The sequence below is a fragment of the Athene noctua genome, chromosome 9, assembly GCF_965140245.1.
Source record: "Athene noctua chromosome 9, bAthNoc1.hap1.1, whole genome shotgun sequence".
Classification (NCBI taxonomy): Eukaryota; Metazoa; Chordata; class Aves; order Strigiformes; family Strigidae; genus Athene; species Athene noctua.
In genome coordinates this window covers 23,016,088-23,035,263 of record NC_134045.1, presented here as the reverse complement: position 1 = coordinate 23,035,263, position 19,176 = coordinate 23,016,088, and the positions used below count along the sequence as shown (strand labels likewise).

General features: G+C 38.2%; 1 protein-coding gene across 2 annotated transcripts in view; it reads right to left on the bottom strand.

Annotated features, from left to right (window-relative positions):
* Positions 1-19,176, bottom strand: part of CDH13 (cadherin 13) — a 515,595-nt gene that overhangs the window by 325,787 nt on the left and 170,632 nt on the right. For both annotated transcript variants that reach the window (XM_074912996.1, XM_074912995.1), the window contains exon 3: positions 14,966-15,174. In XM_074912996.1, coding sequence (XP_074769097.1) covers positions 14,966-15,174 — 209 coding nt within the window. The remainder of the gene's footprint in view (positions 1-14,965; positions 15,175-19,176) is intronic.

Here is a 19,176-nt window from a genome sequence, read left to right as displayed (position 1 = left end):
TTCATTGACAGTATATCAGGGGCAAAATATTTACAAAAAAGTTTAGTGAGAAATCTGCTGAGAGATAGTTCTACAGTCCTGATTTCCACTACTACTGTCCAAAGCTATTCATTTATACAAGAAAATAATTTAAAAATAAAAGATATAATGCAGCATAGTTTTATGAAGCCTTACTAAATGTAGGGCCATAGGGCTCAGTGTACTTTCATTTTAAGTAATTGTATTCCACATATATTTATTAAAGACTACTATATACTGGGGTAAGTGAATTTAGACTTACTAAAAGGTTTCTATAAATAGCCCCCTATTATGTCACTTCTCCAGAGAGTATGGTTTGTTGACAGTTACTATAAGAACAGAGCATCCCAGTTTCCCTGTAGTGAACATGAAAGAGTCACCTAAGGAAAACCTTTCATAATTAGAACAAGGCAGGTACTAAACCTATCCCTTGGTTTATCTATGTATTTGTAGCTGGAGTTCATTAACTTGTCAGCACCGATTCCTTTTGAATAGGCAAGTGAAATGAAAAAATGACATGCAAATCAATATCAACCGTTAAGTCATGTTCTCATTTAGAACAGTGTCAGATATGAAATAATGAAAATTAAAAAGAAACTTTCTGGTGGAAAACACGCTAAGTATGCCATTTCTTTTATAAGAGAATTACTATAGTGAATTAACCTAGTTGTGATCCCATGATAAAAGTTAAAACATGATAAAAGTTAAAGAAAATCTTCTAAATCCTATTTATATCTTCAGGTATTTTTAAAAATGATATTAAGCTTAATATATAGGAGAAGAATTTAAGAATATATAATTCATACTCATTCTTTCACACAAAAGCTGTGTAGCACATCCATACAGAGTGATAGAGAGAGACTTCCACATAACTCAGCATTACACCACAAATCCACAGACATACTTTTCGAAAATACATTTCACACATGTTATCAGAAGGGATTGAAATTAGTCTTCATGAACATGTGAAATGATAGTAATGGGGTGTCAAAGGTCAGAAGATATTTGCTGGAAATGAGGCAAAGATCTGTTTGTGTGTCCTGATATACACTGAATTGTTTATTACCTTCCTAGAGAGAAACAGTCAAAGCCAACGAGCTCTACCTGGGAAACTGCAGGCCACATCAAGACCTCCAAGATGCCACTGCATGCACCCCCTGAAGTTGACTTCAGATGTAACCCACCAAGTAGATGTCTTGGGATAAAATTAAATCAAACACCCAAACGAAACATCCTTAATTTCAAAATTGCGAGGTCTCTGCCAGCAAAAGGTAAACGGTCCCTATTACCCTGTTTCAGAACACCTTACCTTTAATATACTTACTGAGTACCTTCATTTTACACACAGAAATCTGAAGCAGAGAGGTATAAATGAAATTGTCAGTATTATAACAGCTTTTCCTTTTGTCCAACCTCTGTTTTGTCTGGGAGCTCTCTGGGCAGATGCTATCTTTTACTACATGTATGAACAATGTCTCAAAAGCCACAATCTTTGTCAGTGCTTCTATATTATTACAGTAAAATGAAGGAGAAGCAATGCGAGTGCAGAACGTTTTTGCTCTCTCCCTTGATTCTCCCAGACACATGCCCTTACAATGGAAAACAAAGTCCTATCTTCACGTTGTCAAGAGTCAAAATTGATTACCCTCATCTTATTTTCTCATTTTATAGTTTTAAAGACTGAGTCTTCATCAAGTCCCTTATGTAATTCAAAGTTGTTCTGAAACACAATTTCAATTAATAAAATGATCCTAAACACGGCCTAATGCACTGAGAACCAGCTAAAAGAAAAGACACAATAATTACCAGCAGTGACAAGGAATTGGGAAAGCTATTAAACACAACCAAAATAACTTCCCCCAAACCCTCTAACTACTCCATATTTTCACATTACTACCAGATACAGTAATTATGTCCCTCAAGTAAACGAGCTACTTTTCTGTTTAGTAGACAAATCTTAAAGGAACTCTTTCCCTTTTATATTTCTAATATATTTTCCATTATTTTCCTCTAATTGAATTAAATATGACATATTAAAGCAGGAAACATTTCCATTTGGGATACAGAGGACTGAACTGTTTTGCCAGATGTTAATTTATAAAACATCATAGGACTGAACAGAATCTGACACGATATTTACAAATTTAAGATATAATTTTAAATTATAGTCAGTACACAAAATCGGGGATTAAAAGTCACTGAATAAGAAACTTCTGAGATTCTCCAAAGAGCTACTTTTGATAAAGAGCACTAATTTTGCAGGGATTCAACTGAAGGCACAAATGACATTAAAAATAACTGAAGAATTTTTTTTCTTCCCGTTTCACAGACACAAAATAAAACTGGCATACCGTGCCTGCCCACTAACATTAGGCATAATTATCATTATATATATCAACTTGATGCTAATAGAATCCAATAGAAAAGACTATACCATATGATAGTCCCACTAATACATTCAGTTTTCCTGGCAATTAAACAACATAGAGGCACTAACAATTAACATCAAGGTCACCCTCAAATAAATTTTGATTTGGACACTCCTCGTAGCAGATTTATGAGTAGATTCAAAGCTCATTAAAGTCGGTGGAACGACTTCTGTTGACTTAATGGAGATTGCATTTGGTGTACTGCTTTCTATGTTTTCATCTGACAGATTAATTACATGGTTTTGTGAATAATCATGCCTAAAATCAACCCTGTAAGTTAAAGCTTCAAGCCTTACCTCACATATACATGTAACTTTGTCAGTAATGAGTTTGAGCGTTATAGATGTGAGCCAAATTCAGAGCCAAATCTTTCCCAAATTTGACTTTTAATCTTTAAACTGAACTTTTAACATCCCCTCCTCTTACATCCATCTTAATTCCCTAATTTGAGGGCCAATATGAAGCATGACAGACTTTTCTGACTTGAATGACCATATCAGCCCCAAAAAGATGGTTGTTGGGAGTGGGGGAAGAGGGTGAACCACCTAAGGACAACACAATACAGTGGCACAGAGTAAAGTCAGAAAGTTAGTTAACCTGCCCTGCATAAGCGATAAGGACACATAGTTTGAACTATCTGTAGTTCTTTTGACATAGGTGGGAGAAATCTTCCCCCCTTCACTAATACACATGGCCATAGAATAACCAAAAAGGACGGGAAATGGGTAGAACTTTGCATCGCATTAAGTTGACCACACAAAGGAGTTTACCATTTTTCCCTTGTACTGCTACTAAAACAATTTCACCTCTGTTGAAAAAGAGAGGAGGCAAACAAATAAAAATGGCTCAGGATCAAACTAAAGGCATGACTGAAACAGAGCAGAGAGAACAAACAATCGTAGCAATTTTAAGATTATGATTTTAATTAAGCAGCAGAAACGTGACTTTGTTGAAAATTTGTCATGTGCTGTTCCTCTTTTCCATTAAAAAACCCAACCCATACATACCTTTATATTAATGTGCTCAACACAAAACTACAATGTATGCATTGAAAGGAATGGCTTTTAAAGTCTCTCTTGCAAGATATCCCACACTAATACCTTAGTAATGTTTCTACGGACATAGCTGGAAATTAAATATATGTGAACAGTTCCAATGAACCTCTCAGTATGGACGCTCAGTTTTTGATATAATTAATGGCAGTAAATGAATGAGTTTATAACTGAAAAAATGACTGTTGACTGAGCCAGTACCAAAACAAATAATCAAATTCTCATTTCCTAAATCAAGAATTCAGTCTAAGTGTTTTTATTTCTAGCAGGCAATTCTGCTGCAAAAGGCTAGTGGGATTAATGCACACCAAATCAAATACAGAATACTAGTGTAATGATCATCTTAATCTAAGGTATGAGTTTACAGTTTGCAGCAAGAACAGCAATAAGAACAGAAGATCTAGTCTGAATATTCTTCTTGCCAGATGCTGCCATGCTGGAGCACAATGACTCAGTACACCTGGTCCCGCCAGGGGTTTTGTCTACCGACACAGTCTTTCAGCAGTCATGAATTTTCTATCAAACAGAAGTGGCTGACTTTTTATTTCATCTTAAGGGAAAAGATAAAAAGTCACTGGTATGAGAATATTCTTCCTCTGCAGAGAAGAAACTGCAAAGTGTAGTATTTGTCAGCCAATCAGGAATTTTGAGTTTACCAGAATTTTTGTTAGTGAGTTCAACAATATCCAAATCAAAATTATATGCCTCATGAGAGCACTCAAGGGCCCTATTTCATAGGAGCTGACATGCTATTTTATCACCACACTGCTGTGCTTGAAGGAAACTCTCTGAATTTTGATATAGCCTTTTAAACTATTCGTAGTGGAAACACGAACAGATTTCCTACTAGCATTTCTTTTTTTGGGAGGTCAAAAAAGGCAGGTGATAGTGATGTGTACTGATGTCAGTGCATGTATAAAGTCTTCAGCATCTCCTAGGATACGCCAGTGCTTCACAGGATCACACCCTTGAAATCCTTATACAAAAAATTTCTACGTCAATATCTGTGAATGAAAGTTTTGTCCAGTCTTCCAGATTTTAAAAAACTTGTACTGTCACCTTTCTTCCAGGTGATTGCAGGATAAACAGCACAAGTGTTCAATACTGTAAAAAAGCCAAAGAGCAAAAAACCACTACACAACATTCAACGTGTTAACATACAGCATCAAATGGAATCTAAAAACTAAAAAAAAAAAAAAAGTATTTATTATTTTTTAATAGCATTTAGATTTTAACAATTGAGTCTGCAAAGTGTATAAATGTTCATCTGATGAATATAATTTGCCTTTGTTCTAGTAACTCTGAAAAGATGTTGGGCATTAGGACAGAATGAAAATGCTTAACTCTGTTGTTTCTTATTAGCAAAGTCCTTCAAGCCCCAGAAAATCCTGTCATTTATACTCACATGAGGTATGAGTAATCTGAAGACCAGTTCACACGCACAAAAAAAGACTTCAAGTTTCCATTTGTGAATACACACGTCATGTCAAACATTTTTGGCAGAGACCATTTAAAAAACGAAACCAAACAGTTCATCCATACTACCTCAGCATCAACTGTAGAAAAGGGTACTTGGCCACATAAAATATTTAGTAGTTCCCCAGTGTCATTAATACCATTATAGAGACAAATGTACTTTAAATAAAGTTCGGTGTTTAACCCTTTTCTGATTGATGATACAAACCAGGACCCTTTTAAGCAGTATAAGCTACAGTATTGTACTAAGATCATACAATTTAGTCTACAAGAAGGCTGGTATACCAAGAGCTAGATCTCATTTTAAAAGTATTATAGTCTCTTCATTATCTTAAAGAGCTGCAAACACTAGGTCCATGATTCATTTATCACAAAGCCACAAGGTTATTCTAGAGATAAGGAAAAAAAAAAAAAAAAAAGACAAAATGATTTCAAGATAATTTCCTGCTGAGTTCAAACATATGCCAAACGGTTCAACAAGTATTGAACACCATGAACCACAAGGGTGTTTTTGCTGACTTGCAGGCAAATTAAAGTGTATCTGTTCACGGTAGTTTGAACAGTTGCTGACTAAATGACTTTGTGGTGCTAGAACTTGAATCAAACCACTTACCAGAACAATTACTAAAAATATTTTATTCTTACTAACCAGGAAGATTCTTTTTTACTGCTACGCACCAGACTACAGTCATAGCAAGGTTGTTAAGAAACTAGAACCAAATTCAATCTCTCCTTTTCCTACTCGTACATCTGTTTGCCAGTTACCTTGAACAAGAATCTATCTTTTCCATAGTAATGAAGGGCACTGAGGAATTTTAGTGGTATCAAAAGTATTAGCAGCAGCCAATTACTGTACACAGCAGGACTACTGGCCAGTTCAAATGGACCTGCTGCCCCTCCACTCTCTTCCTGTGTAATCTCTGTTCCCAGTGCCCTCTCAGTAAGAAGGGGAGATAGGTAAACAACTAGTAAAATTATTTTTTATAAGATGGATCAACTGCTTAATGCAAGGTTTATTTGGTTTGATTTGGTGGTGAAATAAGAAGTAAGGAGCGGGATGATTAATAACTCCAATATGACTGTAACCATTAACAGAGTTGTTTGTTATGGAGATACCAAGTTATATTAAGCTTTAACTCTGTTATTCTTACATGGATAATTTCTTCAACTCGCTGAGTTATTCTAGGTCCTTAAGAAAACTAGCTGTAAAATAAGATGCAGAAGAATACGTTTAAAAGCAACAGAATTGTGATGATCAACAAAGAAGGAATTTTAGGTCCAGAAGGAGCCATCTGCCCTTACAGCGGCAGAATCAATTCTTAGGGGAGGACAAATGTAGATTTTTATCTTGTGATGCTGCATTAAATGCTTAAGATGTGTGCTGAGATAGGTGTTACTATAATAACCATAATAGATGTTCCTTCAGGTTTGTGAAAACCAGCATGGAACTACTGGGGCAATCATTAGGAATGATTATTGATGTGTCTGATGGAGAGAAATGACTAAACTCTTACTCAGGAAATCATCTTTTCATGTGAATAATTTCTCCTATTATGACTCACTCTCAAATCCATCCTGTTTCTGGAAGCTGATGGAAAAGCTTACAGTGGGAAAACACCAGCAATATTTTGTGTCTCTGACACAAAGAAGAGCCCTGAATTTAGTTTTGAACACAACTTAGTTTGATCTCCTCTTGGAATTGTCTCTGTTCCTTAATAAATCTGAGGTATCACTGGTGAAACCGAGGTAGTTGTCATACACTGACTGCATCATTCCTGCATGCCAGATGAGAACAACTGTGGAAGAAACGGACAATTTTCCTTCTGTACCAGAAGTCTCACTGGTTCTTCCGGTTTCTCTAACATCATTTGTTCATTACGCATTTGAGGACATTAAGGATGTCATGGCAATTTTCATTATGTATAGAAAGCATCACGTACTTTTCCCAAATCTTTTAAAAATTACTCTGTTCCTATCCCGATGTGAAAATGTAATATGAAATAATTATCAACACTAAAGATATCTATGCAAATACCTCTTTTTACAGACGTATGTCTATAGACATGCACACACATATTCTTTCTCTGTATACTTAATAGTTACACTTTAAGGATCTTACAGGATGAAAGCCGCTTTATAAATGGAAGATATTACATATCCTAAGAGACATCTACTTATCCTTTATGATCTTGCTTAACGTTCTACTAAATCATGCTTAGCCTGTTGCTTTCTCACTTATATCCTCATTTACTACAATGAATTTTAAATTTAAACCTTTTCCAAATGGCTCCCTTTCTATGTTCCCTGCACCTCCGTCACAAGTTTCCACATAACTCCATCAGTCTCTGGAGATTAATGCATAGGACTGGCATAGTTTTCTCTATATCGGAATACTTTCAGGCTGGAACCAGAACAGAAACAACTTGAACAAAAAAAATTATATGTCAATGCATATGATGGCTTATCACTCAATCTACAAAATTTAGTGGACATTTTTTTAATGGATAAAGGACAGTTAGCATCCTAGATCATAAAAAGAAGCTAATTCAATTAAAAATGTCTTCACACAACTCATCTACCATTCAAACGCTCATAAAAATGTTTTAGGGGCAAGAGGTAAATCGGTGTTTTCTTGGCATTCTGTGCCAGGATGAATTTTAGTTCAGATAAAAAACTTCAGAATCTTTAAATAATCTCTCAGTGAGATTTATGGCAGCTTTATCATTAAGTCTTATGGAAGAAGGATAAGACCTACATGTGTTTTAAAATATAATAGAATAAAATTGGTTGCATTCCAGAACTGCATTTGGTTCTGAGCTTCCACAAAAACCTTAAGTTTACACCAGAAGCACACCAAGAAACAGTGAAAATGTCCTGTGAACGATACCTGTTACTGCAGGGAGAACTAACTGAGAAGTCTAGATGCAGATCAGGGCTGAAAGAAATTATGATTTTAGAAGCTTTTAATAAAACGCATTCATTTAGGGTATTTTTGTCTGCTGTTTTTCATTTTTCTGTTAATAATTTGGAATAATTAACAAGGTTTGCATTTGTTTCAAAAATCATCTCATTTCACCTCTGAATCACTGTTAAACATATTCTATACTTGTCTTAGCTCTGCTTGCTACTGAAAAGCACAAAGTCCCTTTTCCTGGATAAATACATCCCTAGTTCACATAAAATCTGAATGTAGATTACTCATAGAGAAAAGCACTGAACATTCACAGAAGCTAACACCTTCTTGTTTCACAGTCAATTATTCATGTTTCCAGTCTATAAGACCATTTTTCTCTCCTTAAATAACGAAGCACTTCTCATTTACATGCTGAAGTTGCACACTGAGGGAAATATGGAAGGAAAGCTAGCCCACACGTTTGATCCAAGCATTTATACATACAGTGAATAAACTTACAAGACACACTTTGCCCAAAAACGAACATTAAATTAATGAAAACCACCAGTGGCTCATGTTCTTTATAGTATTTACTCCGGTATTCAACACAATATGTAATTGTTGCTATGGCAACTGCCACATCTCTTGGCACCATAATAATTCTCAGATAAATGGATCTTTGTCAGAGCAAACTCCAAAGCCAGTGTATATGAAACCTGCATTTCTTTGGTAGTGGGAATCTGCAGAGTTAAGTTGGAAGTATAAATTCAGTCCAGGGCTGAGGGAAAGCACAAGCCTATCAGTAGAGGTGAAGCTCTGCTACAGAGCTGAGTAAAAGGGGGAACGTGGCTATATATGAAAAATCACAACTGCTGTGCACTGCCATGGGACTTGCCAGGTCACTCAGAAAGAGTCCAGCAAAGGGGTACGGGACTCACGTCCGTACGGCACTGTCAGACAAAATTCCTGCTTCGAGGGTTTCATCTAAAGTTTGCTGGAATGTGATTATTCCAGCAGGTCCTGCATCAGACTGAGGGATAAAAAGGGAAAGTAGGTGCCTGGAATTTCTATGGAAAATAGCTTATTTCGGTCGTTAAGGAGATTTCTTATATAAAAGGCACTCTTTGTTGTTGCCCCAACAGCAAGTGGTCTGCACAGAGGATTTTTATAAAAATATAGCCAAAAAGGCAACTAAATGATACTACAGAATGACCCATTGATGAGAACAAGCTCTTGCTTTCATTGACATTAATTAAGACGTATTCTGTGAAACCTGCAATGTAGCACTGCAGACTTAAAAAAAAAAAAAATTGCATCCTTTCACTGGTGATTAAAGCAGGGAAAAGTCATTTACCAAAATACCATTAACACACAGGTATTAAATTCTAAAATCACTTACACCTCAGCTTTTCATGCATGAATTCTAAGTCAATAGGTGTCTGCAGTGTGATAATGAACAAAAGTAAAAGAAGTAATAACAGATTAATCATTTAACGGCTAGTAGGAGAATGTTACTATGTTAAGCTTTCTGCCAAAACTGAATACAAAATTGAGAAGATGAATTTTCTTTTGTTTGTTCTTTAAAAAAAACCCCGTCTTTATATGCCTGAAGGCCACCTTCATATTCAAAGGCAAAATATCTTCACAGTTTTTCTGAAAATGGTATTCCATATACTGTTTTGATCAGTATAATAACTCATAAGTGTATCGTAGATATTGATGTACCCCTGTGACTTACTCTATTTTGTGCCTTAAAATTAAATGCAAAACATGGTATTTTATTTATGCGGTGCATTACTTTTTGCAGCAACTGCTATAAGCAAAATCTAATAATATGAAACTCTTCTAGCCTGTTTGTCAATATCTCATATGAGAGTCCATCTTCATACTTTTGCACAGTCATTTTCAGCCTATTTGAAACTCTATTCTATAAACTGAAAAAATGCTAATATACATTAATGGGAACAATTGCTTGCTATATCAGAGAGGCTGATTCTTGATCTTATTTTCCAAATAAATTATTGAACTGCCAGATAACTAAACCCAAGTATTCACTTCCTTACACGAATATTTTTTCCGTGAGAGAATCCCGATTCATAATAAGATTATTGATCCATTATCATCTCTTCTAAGGCAGAAAGCCATACACGTAGAATTTAAGGCTCTAGGCACTTTTCATTTCATATCAATAAAATTTGCAATCTCTATCCTGGAGTGATAAAGCATAGAGTAAGAAACAAACAAGAAATGCTAATGTTTAAACCCAAGGAGCTTAGTTTCATTATTTCTGTTTGATACTTTAGGAAACAGAGGCACACTCATAAAGCAAGTTGCACAGAGATAGACATCCAGGCAGTGACTTAGGAGGAAACAGAATTCAGGTCTGCAAGGCGGCTGGGGAAGTTTTCAGCCAGGCTGCCTCTTCCGTCCCCGCTATAATAAACATAGCAGCATACTGATGTTGGGAGAAGCGATGGTTTGACAAAGGGAAAAGCGGAAGCATCATATCTGCCTAGGCCCTCTCTGCTACAAAGTGGCCTGGACAGAGGAGCAGAACTACAGGAACTTCATTTCCTTCAATCTGAGCTACTCTGGAGATGATTTTAAACTTTTTGTCTACAACGTGCTGTCTCAGGGTGTGCTCCTCCCTCTTATCTCTTCTTTCTCCTATTCCTTTTCCATCTAGTGCCTGAAAAGTGTCCTGAGGGTTTGACAGTTTCTATTTAATCATTTCATCCTTCTGTATGGAAGACTGCTGAGCACCATCCAGTGAAGTTACTACCAGCCTGGAATTTCTGAATATCTGCCTGCCCTCTTATCTGCTTTGGTGCCAGACTCTTGATATCTCAACTCCCCCCCCCCACCCCTCACCCTGTGTCTGTGATGCAATAAAAGTTCTAAATAACTCGCTTTGTTGGGGGGGAGGGAAGGATGCATTTCGCCAACGCACAAAAAAAGGCAGAGAAAGGTTGTTTCCCAAGGTTTTCTTTTTGCTCCCAGTGTACTAAGGGTATACTCATTAAAACCAGCAATAGATTACAGAGGGGGAGAAGGAGTAGCAGCCAACCATTTTATTTAGCCTTGGAGGACTCAGTTCAACTCCCAGCTTGCTACCGTTAGCAACTCACAATCTGTTACGAGACTCTGCAAGAGATTGGCTATACTTTCTGTCTTCCACAAAACAAGACTCATTAAGTAAGTAAATAAATCCACTAATGTCTAGCCAAATGCTCTGATGTAATGAAATTTCCAGCTTTCAGTTATATTACTGTTTCCAGAAAACAAAGCAGAGACCAAGCACTGGATAAAACATAAGTTAAAAAAAATAAAAAAATAAAAAAATTGTTGTCACTCATTGGCTCAGTCAGTTTGTTCCCAACTAGGGTTTGCAAGTGATTTATTTTTCCATTAGGGATCTGAGCCTTCGCAATTCTATGAATTATTCAGAATTCAGAAGTTCATTTTGGGAAACTTGCGTGAATAGAAACATTTCCATGCCTTTTTTTAATGTCACCAAGCACTCAAGTCCTGACTGTGTAAAGGAGTATTAAGCAAACATGGGGCAAAGCAGAGCCCGAGTGCAGGTGTGCATGTCTCACCAGCACAACCCCACGGTGAATGCAAGTGAACTTCATTTCTTTCACTGAGCACTCCGGCTGCCTGAGGGTACAAGTGTGTACCCACAGAAAACTATTAAAAAGAAGACACACTGTAATGTTACACCTTCCATAGGCCCATGGCAACACTTCTGTGCACCCGTATGCCACATGCCTCAAAACCAACAGTAGCTTTTTTGGGAATACTCCCCTCTTAAAAGACAGACAGTAACCAGTATATCCAGCCAAAACCATAGGAGGACAGGGGCAGTAGCAGCAGGTTGTAAAAATAAGTCTATTCTAATCTGATGTACAGATTTTTGCTCTCAATAGCATATATGCATATCTGTAGGTATAGATATTCAGGGGGGTTAGACTATTTTGCAGAAACATCCAGACATCTGGAAAAGCAGCAGTGCTGTATCTGTTCCTCTGTCACTAGACTCTGCAAAAAAGGTTCTGTGATCAGAGAGCAGCAGCCAAGTTGGCTGATGATGTTGAGGAACCATCTATCTTCTCACATTGTAGTTATGGCCACCCTTTGATAGAAAGCTGCAGGCTCTGCAGATCTAATATGCTTCTGGCAGATGAGTAAGAACACATGCCCTTCAGACTCCAAAAGCAGAGTTAAATAGTAAGTGGGATTCTAACAGCCACTGATCATGCTGCGGCCATGAAGTTAGTTTAAGTTAATCACGTAGGGCTGATCAGTGAGGCTAGCTGGAATCTTCCCACATCTTCAGCGGGAAAGAACCGCACCCCTCCACCACTAGAATACCAAAAGCTTCTCTGCACTCTCCAGGTTGCACCTCTAAATATTTTCAGTGTTCATCTAAAGTATGGGCAGTAGCAATCAGAAAGTTCCAGGAATTATGCTACCTCTTCCTAGGCTCAGACTGCCAGTCAGCACATTAGAGATCATTGTTAGTCATTTCCTAACATGTTGGGAATCTGCAATGAGAAACATTAACAATGGGATTTCACAGATGTAGGTTACATGCTTTCAGAAAAGAAACGGCAGTTGCTGGCAATAGGGAAATACTTAAGAACTACTTATCCCCTAATTAAACAAGGTACTGTACTCTAAGTACTGAATGCTAAGCAGTGCTCTAGCATGTGCTCATCTTAACCCTACAGAATCCTGCTGAATTACTAAGGCTCCATCTGAGCGTTTCTTAGCCAAGACTCCTTGCATAAACAGATGGAGCAGTTCTGCTGTTTCCATGCTGACACATTTAGACTGCAAAAGTACAGGATTAAGTTCAAATTTATCATAAAATCACTTTAGATAGGATGCTGTAATCTTTATATCCTTCTCAAGGATGACAAACAGAAAGACAAGACTGTCTGTTGTGGTTAAAATAGGCAAACAATAGCTGAGATGGTTGGTAAAAAATATTGATTTAACAGCTACAGAGTGCTGGCTGAGGTCAGAGTAGGACAGCCAGTCCCAAAGATCTTTATATTCCCTTGAAGACAAGGATGATCCTCACTAGGTGGATTTCCCAGGACACATCAAAGCACTGTGTAACTCTTCAATGGCACTGCAGACACCAAAGATCACCACACTAGAAGGGTAATCTAGTTACGAACTGAATATCAAAATCCGTAAGGAAGTGAAGAATGCAGGTAGAGATGAGGTTGTGATACTGCTTTGAGAAGTCACCTATGAGGGAAGACTGGCAAGTGGCAGAATATGCCAGACTTAGACTGGTTTTCTCTCTCTGAACAACACAAAGTGGTTGGAACAGAATCCAGGAGTGGGGCCAAATTAGACTTGGCTGTTGAATCTAGTCTGGTGATAGATTTCAACACCAGGCATTAATTAATATTGCTGGAACATTTTGAGGAGAGACTACCCAGAACCCAAACAGGACACGAAGAGAAAAGGTCACTGACAAAGCCGTATCACAGTTTGTGCAAATACACATCTGTTAATTCCCACTCAGGAGACAAGACTTCCCCTAGACTGTAACTTCAGTAAAATACCTTCCCTCCAAGACATTGAAGAGCTGCTTCTCTAAGAAAATCAGATTACGATTCTCAGAGTCAGATCTTCACACATAAATCCGTCACCTGAAGTTTAACTCCAGACATCCTGTCAGAGATATCTCAAACTCCTCTGTGGTTTCGGTAGTTTCTAACTGGAGAATGAGAATCCCCATTCTGAAACTACTCCTAAGATTTCAAAACCTGGAGTGAAAACAAAATCATTTGAACATTCTTGTGAATGCACCAGAAGGAGCATTCCCTGCTAGTTTAAGACACAGGACACCCAAGTGCCCAGCTCCTGCAGGTATAGCTTTCCTACTCTGAATTTGGCAGTGCATGGTCCTAAATCCACAGCTCCACCATGTAAAAGACTCTCTCAAACATGACCTTGTTAAATTTTAACTTTGTGAAGAAACGGCATATTTAAATTAAATTCCATTTAAATGTTCTGATCAGCTCTCTGCAGTTACACATTCTGGTACCATCACTCCTGCTAGCAATCTATATTCACATCACACGCTACTTAAAGTGCAAATCAAAACCTTTCCTCAGCCACGGACTTTCAGCAGTTTGTTTAACCTTTCCCCTAAAGCTAATATTTTTCTTTTTAAATAGAAGATTTAAGTTAAACTTAGGCATTGTTGGAAATATAATGAGAACGCTGGTGGCTGAAAGTCTAAATACCAAAATAAAACAATAGGTCAGTCATTTTTATCATGGCTTCTTTATACTTCCTTGAAATTACAGGTCTGTAAAGGTACCAGGCTTAACTGTAAGATCAGTAAGGCACTGTCGTGCCTGTCTCTCCTAAGTACCATGACACAGAACTGAAGGCTCCCTCACATTTCCTTTGTTATTTTCATGGGTGTGAAGTAAATAATTCAATCAATTTGTGAAGCACTTTTTCCCCATAGTACGGGGTTAGTATTACACTGACATTCAGAAGCAGAAAAGAAAGACACATCATTCAGTGGACAGAGTGAAACAAAAACCACTAGCGCGCAGAATGTGTTGCTATTTGTGTGCAGATGTTGATATAGTTTAACACGGAGCAATATCACATAAGCAGACCTATATGAAAATTTAAATTCCACAGCATAGAATTCATTCCCACATACTTAGACTTGGAGCGAACATGAAGGTTCTGTAAATTCTAACTTCCACAGTTTAGGCTATGATTTTTCATGTTCAGTTATGGCCGAACTGTAGTTATCTGGCATAATGTACACTACAAGAACCAGCCAATTTTGATACTCAGGCTCTTTCATTGGACTCAGTTCTTCATGAATGTTTAGCATTTACACCTGAAGATGTAATACATCATTCAAAACCTGGAAAATTGGTATTTTAATTTAAACTAAGTACTAAAATGTTACAGCAATATCTGGATTGAAGACTGATTTTGATCTCTGCTAACAGATTAAAACTGTTTACAGTCCTAGATGGCACTTGTAAACATCTAGCAACATCTCCCTGGCACTTTCTTCTAGTCTTTTGTATTCATCTTACCTTTAATGCACCATGTTTTTCATTCGCTCCAACAATCAAAATTTCTGCCATATCCTCAGCATGCTCAGACCGTGCATGGACAAACAAGGCTCTGCCGGCTTCTGATATATTCTTTAGTGCAACTAAAGACCCATCGCGTTCCACCTTAAAGTCTGGGTTAGAAACTTCGAAGTTCAATTTGTTATTCCCCTTGCAGTCATCAAATTCCACTGGGAGGGGGAAAGAAAAAAGAAAAAACACAATTATGAGTATCCACTCTGGAACACAGACTTCAAACATCTTTATGTTATCGGCTTGCCTACAGATCTCGGGAAGAAATATCTCTCAATCTAAGGGGAAAAACTTTCAAAGAAGCTTTATATTTCTGTGACTATAATTCATAGACAAATCTTATGAATATGCACTTTCAGAAGGATGAAGATATTTTGACCATGCTAATTCAGGAGGCGGGAGATAAACCACTTTGGACATGAACATTTTGTGACCCCTCAAATCAAATACACGAAATGCACACCTAGTTCTACAAACTGGGCAGTAGGCAGGAGAGACCTTGTTATCCTCTTCACAGTAACCCGGGATCTCTAAAGGCTCTTCTGCTGGCAAGGTGGTTTCAGATATCCAGCAAATCTTTATGCTTGGAATTGGTTGTTTACAGAATATTCAACCTCATAGTCTACTGCAAAAGTGTTATGTAACACAAAACCAAAACTATAACATTTCTTACTAATTACCAGAATTGTAATATAGTGCATGAGCTGCAACATCAGTACAGCTAAGAATTATGAGAACTTTGAAGTAAACAGCAGCTGTCAATAATCCTGTTTCACTTTACATGGAAGATTTTAAACATTTAGAAAGGCTGGCATAAAGAGAAAAAGGTCTCTAAAGTACAAAGATTTGAGACTTTGCTCCAAGTTCCTTCTCTGATTCTAGTAGCTTCACTTTGCACAAAATATTAGAAAAAATGTTAGTGATGTAACTACCAGCTATGTGATTAAGAGGTCTTCACCACAAACTTGTAATTGCTAAGCAAACTTTTCAGGTTTTGACATCTCTGAACAATGTATTTGCATGTGAAAGGGTTTTTTTTGTAGACAATGTTCTGTATTCCCTATCTGCTCCTTGAGTTACTGCTGCTGTAGACCTTTCACTTATCTCTATGCTCTCCCTATTTTGATTTTACATTTCATTTCTATTGGATCTTTAAAAACTGCATTACACTTTCAGAAATGAATACAGACAGGAATACAGACTACAGAAGATCAAAGAAAATGGAATTACTGAAAATAAAGAACTTTGCATAATTGTTTAAATTCACCGTATAGACTTCTTGTATTGGGTCATTGTTTTTAAAGCAAAAAAAAATAATCCCACATTCTTTCACAGCCTGGCCAATACTAAGCTTCTCCTGATCGTGAGACCTTTATAACTGGTCTTAAAGCACAGACAGAATATCATAGTGGATGGCCACACAACACTCCTAGCAAGTTACACAGAAACCCTCTTCACCAAATTTTGCATCTATTTCCAGACACATCAACTTAAAGACAAGGCTGCCAGAGGACCTCATGGAGGTCCTTCCTCTTTGGGCATTTGCTGGAACTGAATCCCAAAGTAGAACCACAGAGAAGAACTGTTGCTGGTTTCTGAATTTGAATACAACTTCATTTTATGATGGATATCGATGAGAAAGGTTAATTTTAAAACTAGACAAAAGCAAAAAATTTCAAATGCCTGAACTTCAGAATAAGGCAGAATATGAGACACGGGATACTACTTGCCAAATCAGCAGTGGTGGGTTGACCTTGGGCTGCATCCAGACACCCACCCAGCTGCTCTCACACCCCTGCCTCAGCAGGACGGGGGGAGAACGCAAGATGAAAAAGCTCATGGGTCAGGATAAAGACAGGGAGATCACTTACCAATTACCGTTATAGGCCAAACAGAACTGACTTGGAGAAAATGAATTTAACTAATTGCCAATTAAACTAGATTTGGATGGTGAAAAAAAGGCAAAATTAAAACCGCACCAATTTTTCCCCAGACTCAGCCTCACTCCTTCATTCCCAACCCCTCGGCCTCCCCTCCCCGAGCGGCACGGGGGGACGGGGAACAGGGGGTTACGGTCAGCACCCAACGGCTCCTCTCTGCCGCTCCTTCCCCCTCGCCCTTTCCCCTGCTCCAGCGTGAGTCCCCTCCGCGGGCTGCAGCTTCCTTCGGGACATACCCACCTGCTCCGGGGTGGGCCTGCGGGGAATCCCTGCTCCTGCCTGGAGCCTCTTCCTCCTCCTCTTCCTCCCACCCGGGGTCACACTGCTCCCTCACACGTTTCCCCTCACTCCCAGGTGGTGTTTTGCCCCCGTCCCTGAGGCTGCCCCAGCAGCACTGAGGGGCTCAGCTGTGCCCGCCCGCTCAGCCCCGCCTCTGCCCAGAGACCCCGCACACCCGCAGCGGCCTTAGGAGCCTGAGGTGGGATTTTAAAAGAACAAAGTTGTGACCCTGTGAATTTGCGCCTGACTATTGTCGTACTGAGAAGAGTCCAAACTCTACAGTCACCACAGTGTATTGCATAAAAATTATCCCAGCACCTGAAAGATCTGCTTCTGCACAAGTTTTAGGCTTGCTTACATATTTCTAACTAAAAGCTACTCCCATTTCCTCTATGTTACTTGAGGGCAAGAGAACTATCCTTGGATTCACAGTGGGATAACAAGCCAGAATTTCATCAGCCCATTTGCCATTTCATTGAATTTTGCTGAAAGCAAGACGGATTATAAATAAAAAAGAAACAAAAAGCTCTTTCCCCTCAGATATTCCAATCCCTCCAGACAAACCTATCTCAGTCTGTCATGTCGAAGACCCCTGCTTGCAAAGTCTTATGCTGCAGTAGAAGTAGAGGGGGAAAAAAAAAAAACACAGAATTTGGGAGCAGTAGCAGTTTAAAATATTTCACAGTGCTCAGACTGACTGTGCTGGTGTCCACGCTGCTCTCCGAGGCCAGGACCTGCTTGCAGAAAGAGTCTTTTGCTCGTGATAGGATTTTCATGGAAGGGTCTCTGTTAGCAAAGCCTCCCTGGTGTAAAACCACCCGTTGCAATTTATGTTGGTGATATAACAGGAGTTTTAACAGATACACTGCAATCTCCTAAAGCTACCAACCCGCAAAAAAGACAAAATTTTCCTGTCACCACAAATGTGGGAAGCTGAAATTCTCTATACTAATCACCGTACAGATTGCAGTCTTGATGAATTATGAGTAGATTCTCTTTTAACTTATTCTTTTCCTCACTTTAAGGAAAAAAATAAAATAAAATAAAACCAAACCAATGAAACAGAGTCTTAGAAAGGTACCTTGTTATGCTGAATAAATATGTGCTTCTCATATAAAAAATGCTGATGATCTACTGTCTATTAATAGCTTGCAACTGGAAAAATTTGACATCACTCTCTGAGAAACTGTCAGAAGTTAAAAAAAAAAAAATAAAAGCCTAACAAAACTGTGATGAAGTAATCACTTAAAAACAAATGTCAAAGTTATAGCATCACCAGCCAAACACAACAGGTCACACTCAAGCAAAGGCCACGCTGTGCTGTGCCTCAAAAAGAGGGAAGCAGCTAACTGGAAGTACACTTCTCCCACCTTGCTGCTCAGCATTCACAAACCTTGAGATTCCTGCATTGCTTCCATCTGCATTGCAGAAATTTGAAGACCAACATGCAGATTCGACACATGGAATCAGGAGTACTTGGATTTATATTCTATATTCCCTTGGAGTTACGAATTTGACACTTTGAGACCTGTTGTATTTTGCTCATCTGTTGACCTTCTTTACCAAACCCTGCAACTTTTTCCAAGGGCAGAAGCAGAGTTGTTTGAAAGAGAGACACTGTTTTCTTACCATATCTCATCCAAAAGCACTGATGCTTTCAATTCCGAATTCTAGCACAGAAGCAAAAGTATTTGATGAGGTTAATAGCAAGGAGAGAAAAAGAAAATGAAAAGGTTCTGAGAAGTACTGATATGTAGGAGAGAAATTAGAAGTGGGTGGAAGGAGATGAAGTGATCATAAGGATAGAGAACACTGAAGAATATTCAGAGCAAGGGCCAACAGACATGAAACTGAAGCCAATTATTAAGAGAGATGAAGGGAACTACAGCCTTCGATAAAATCCCTAGTCTGAAGTTAGGGGCAAATATGAACTTTATCAGA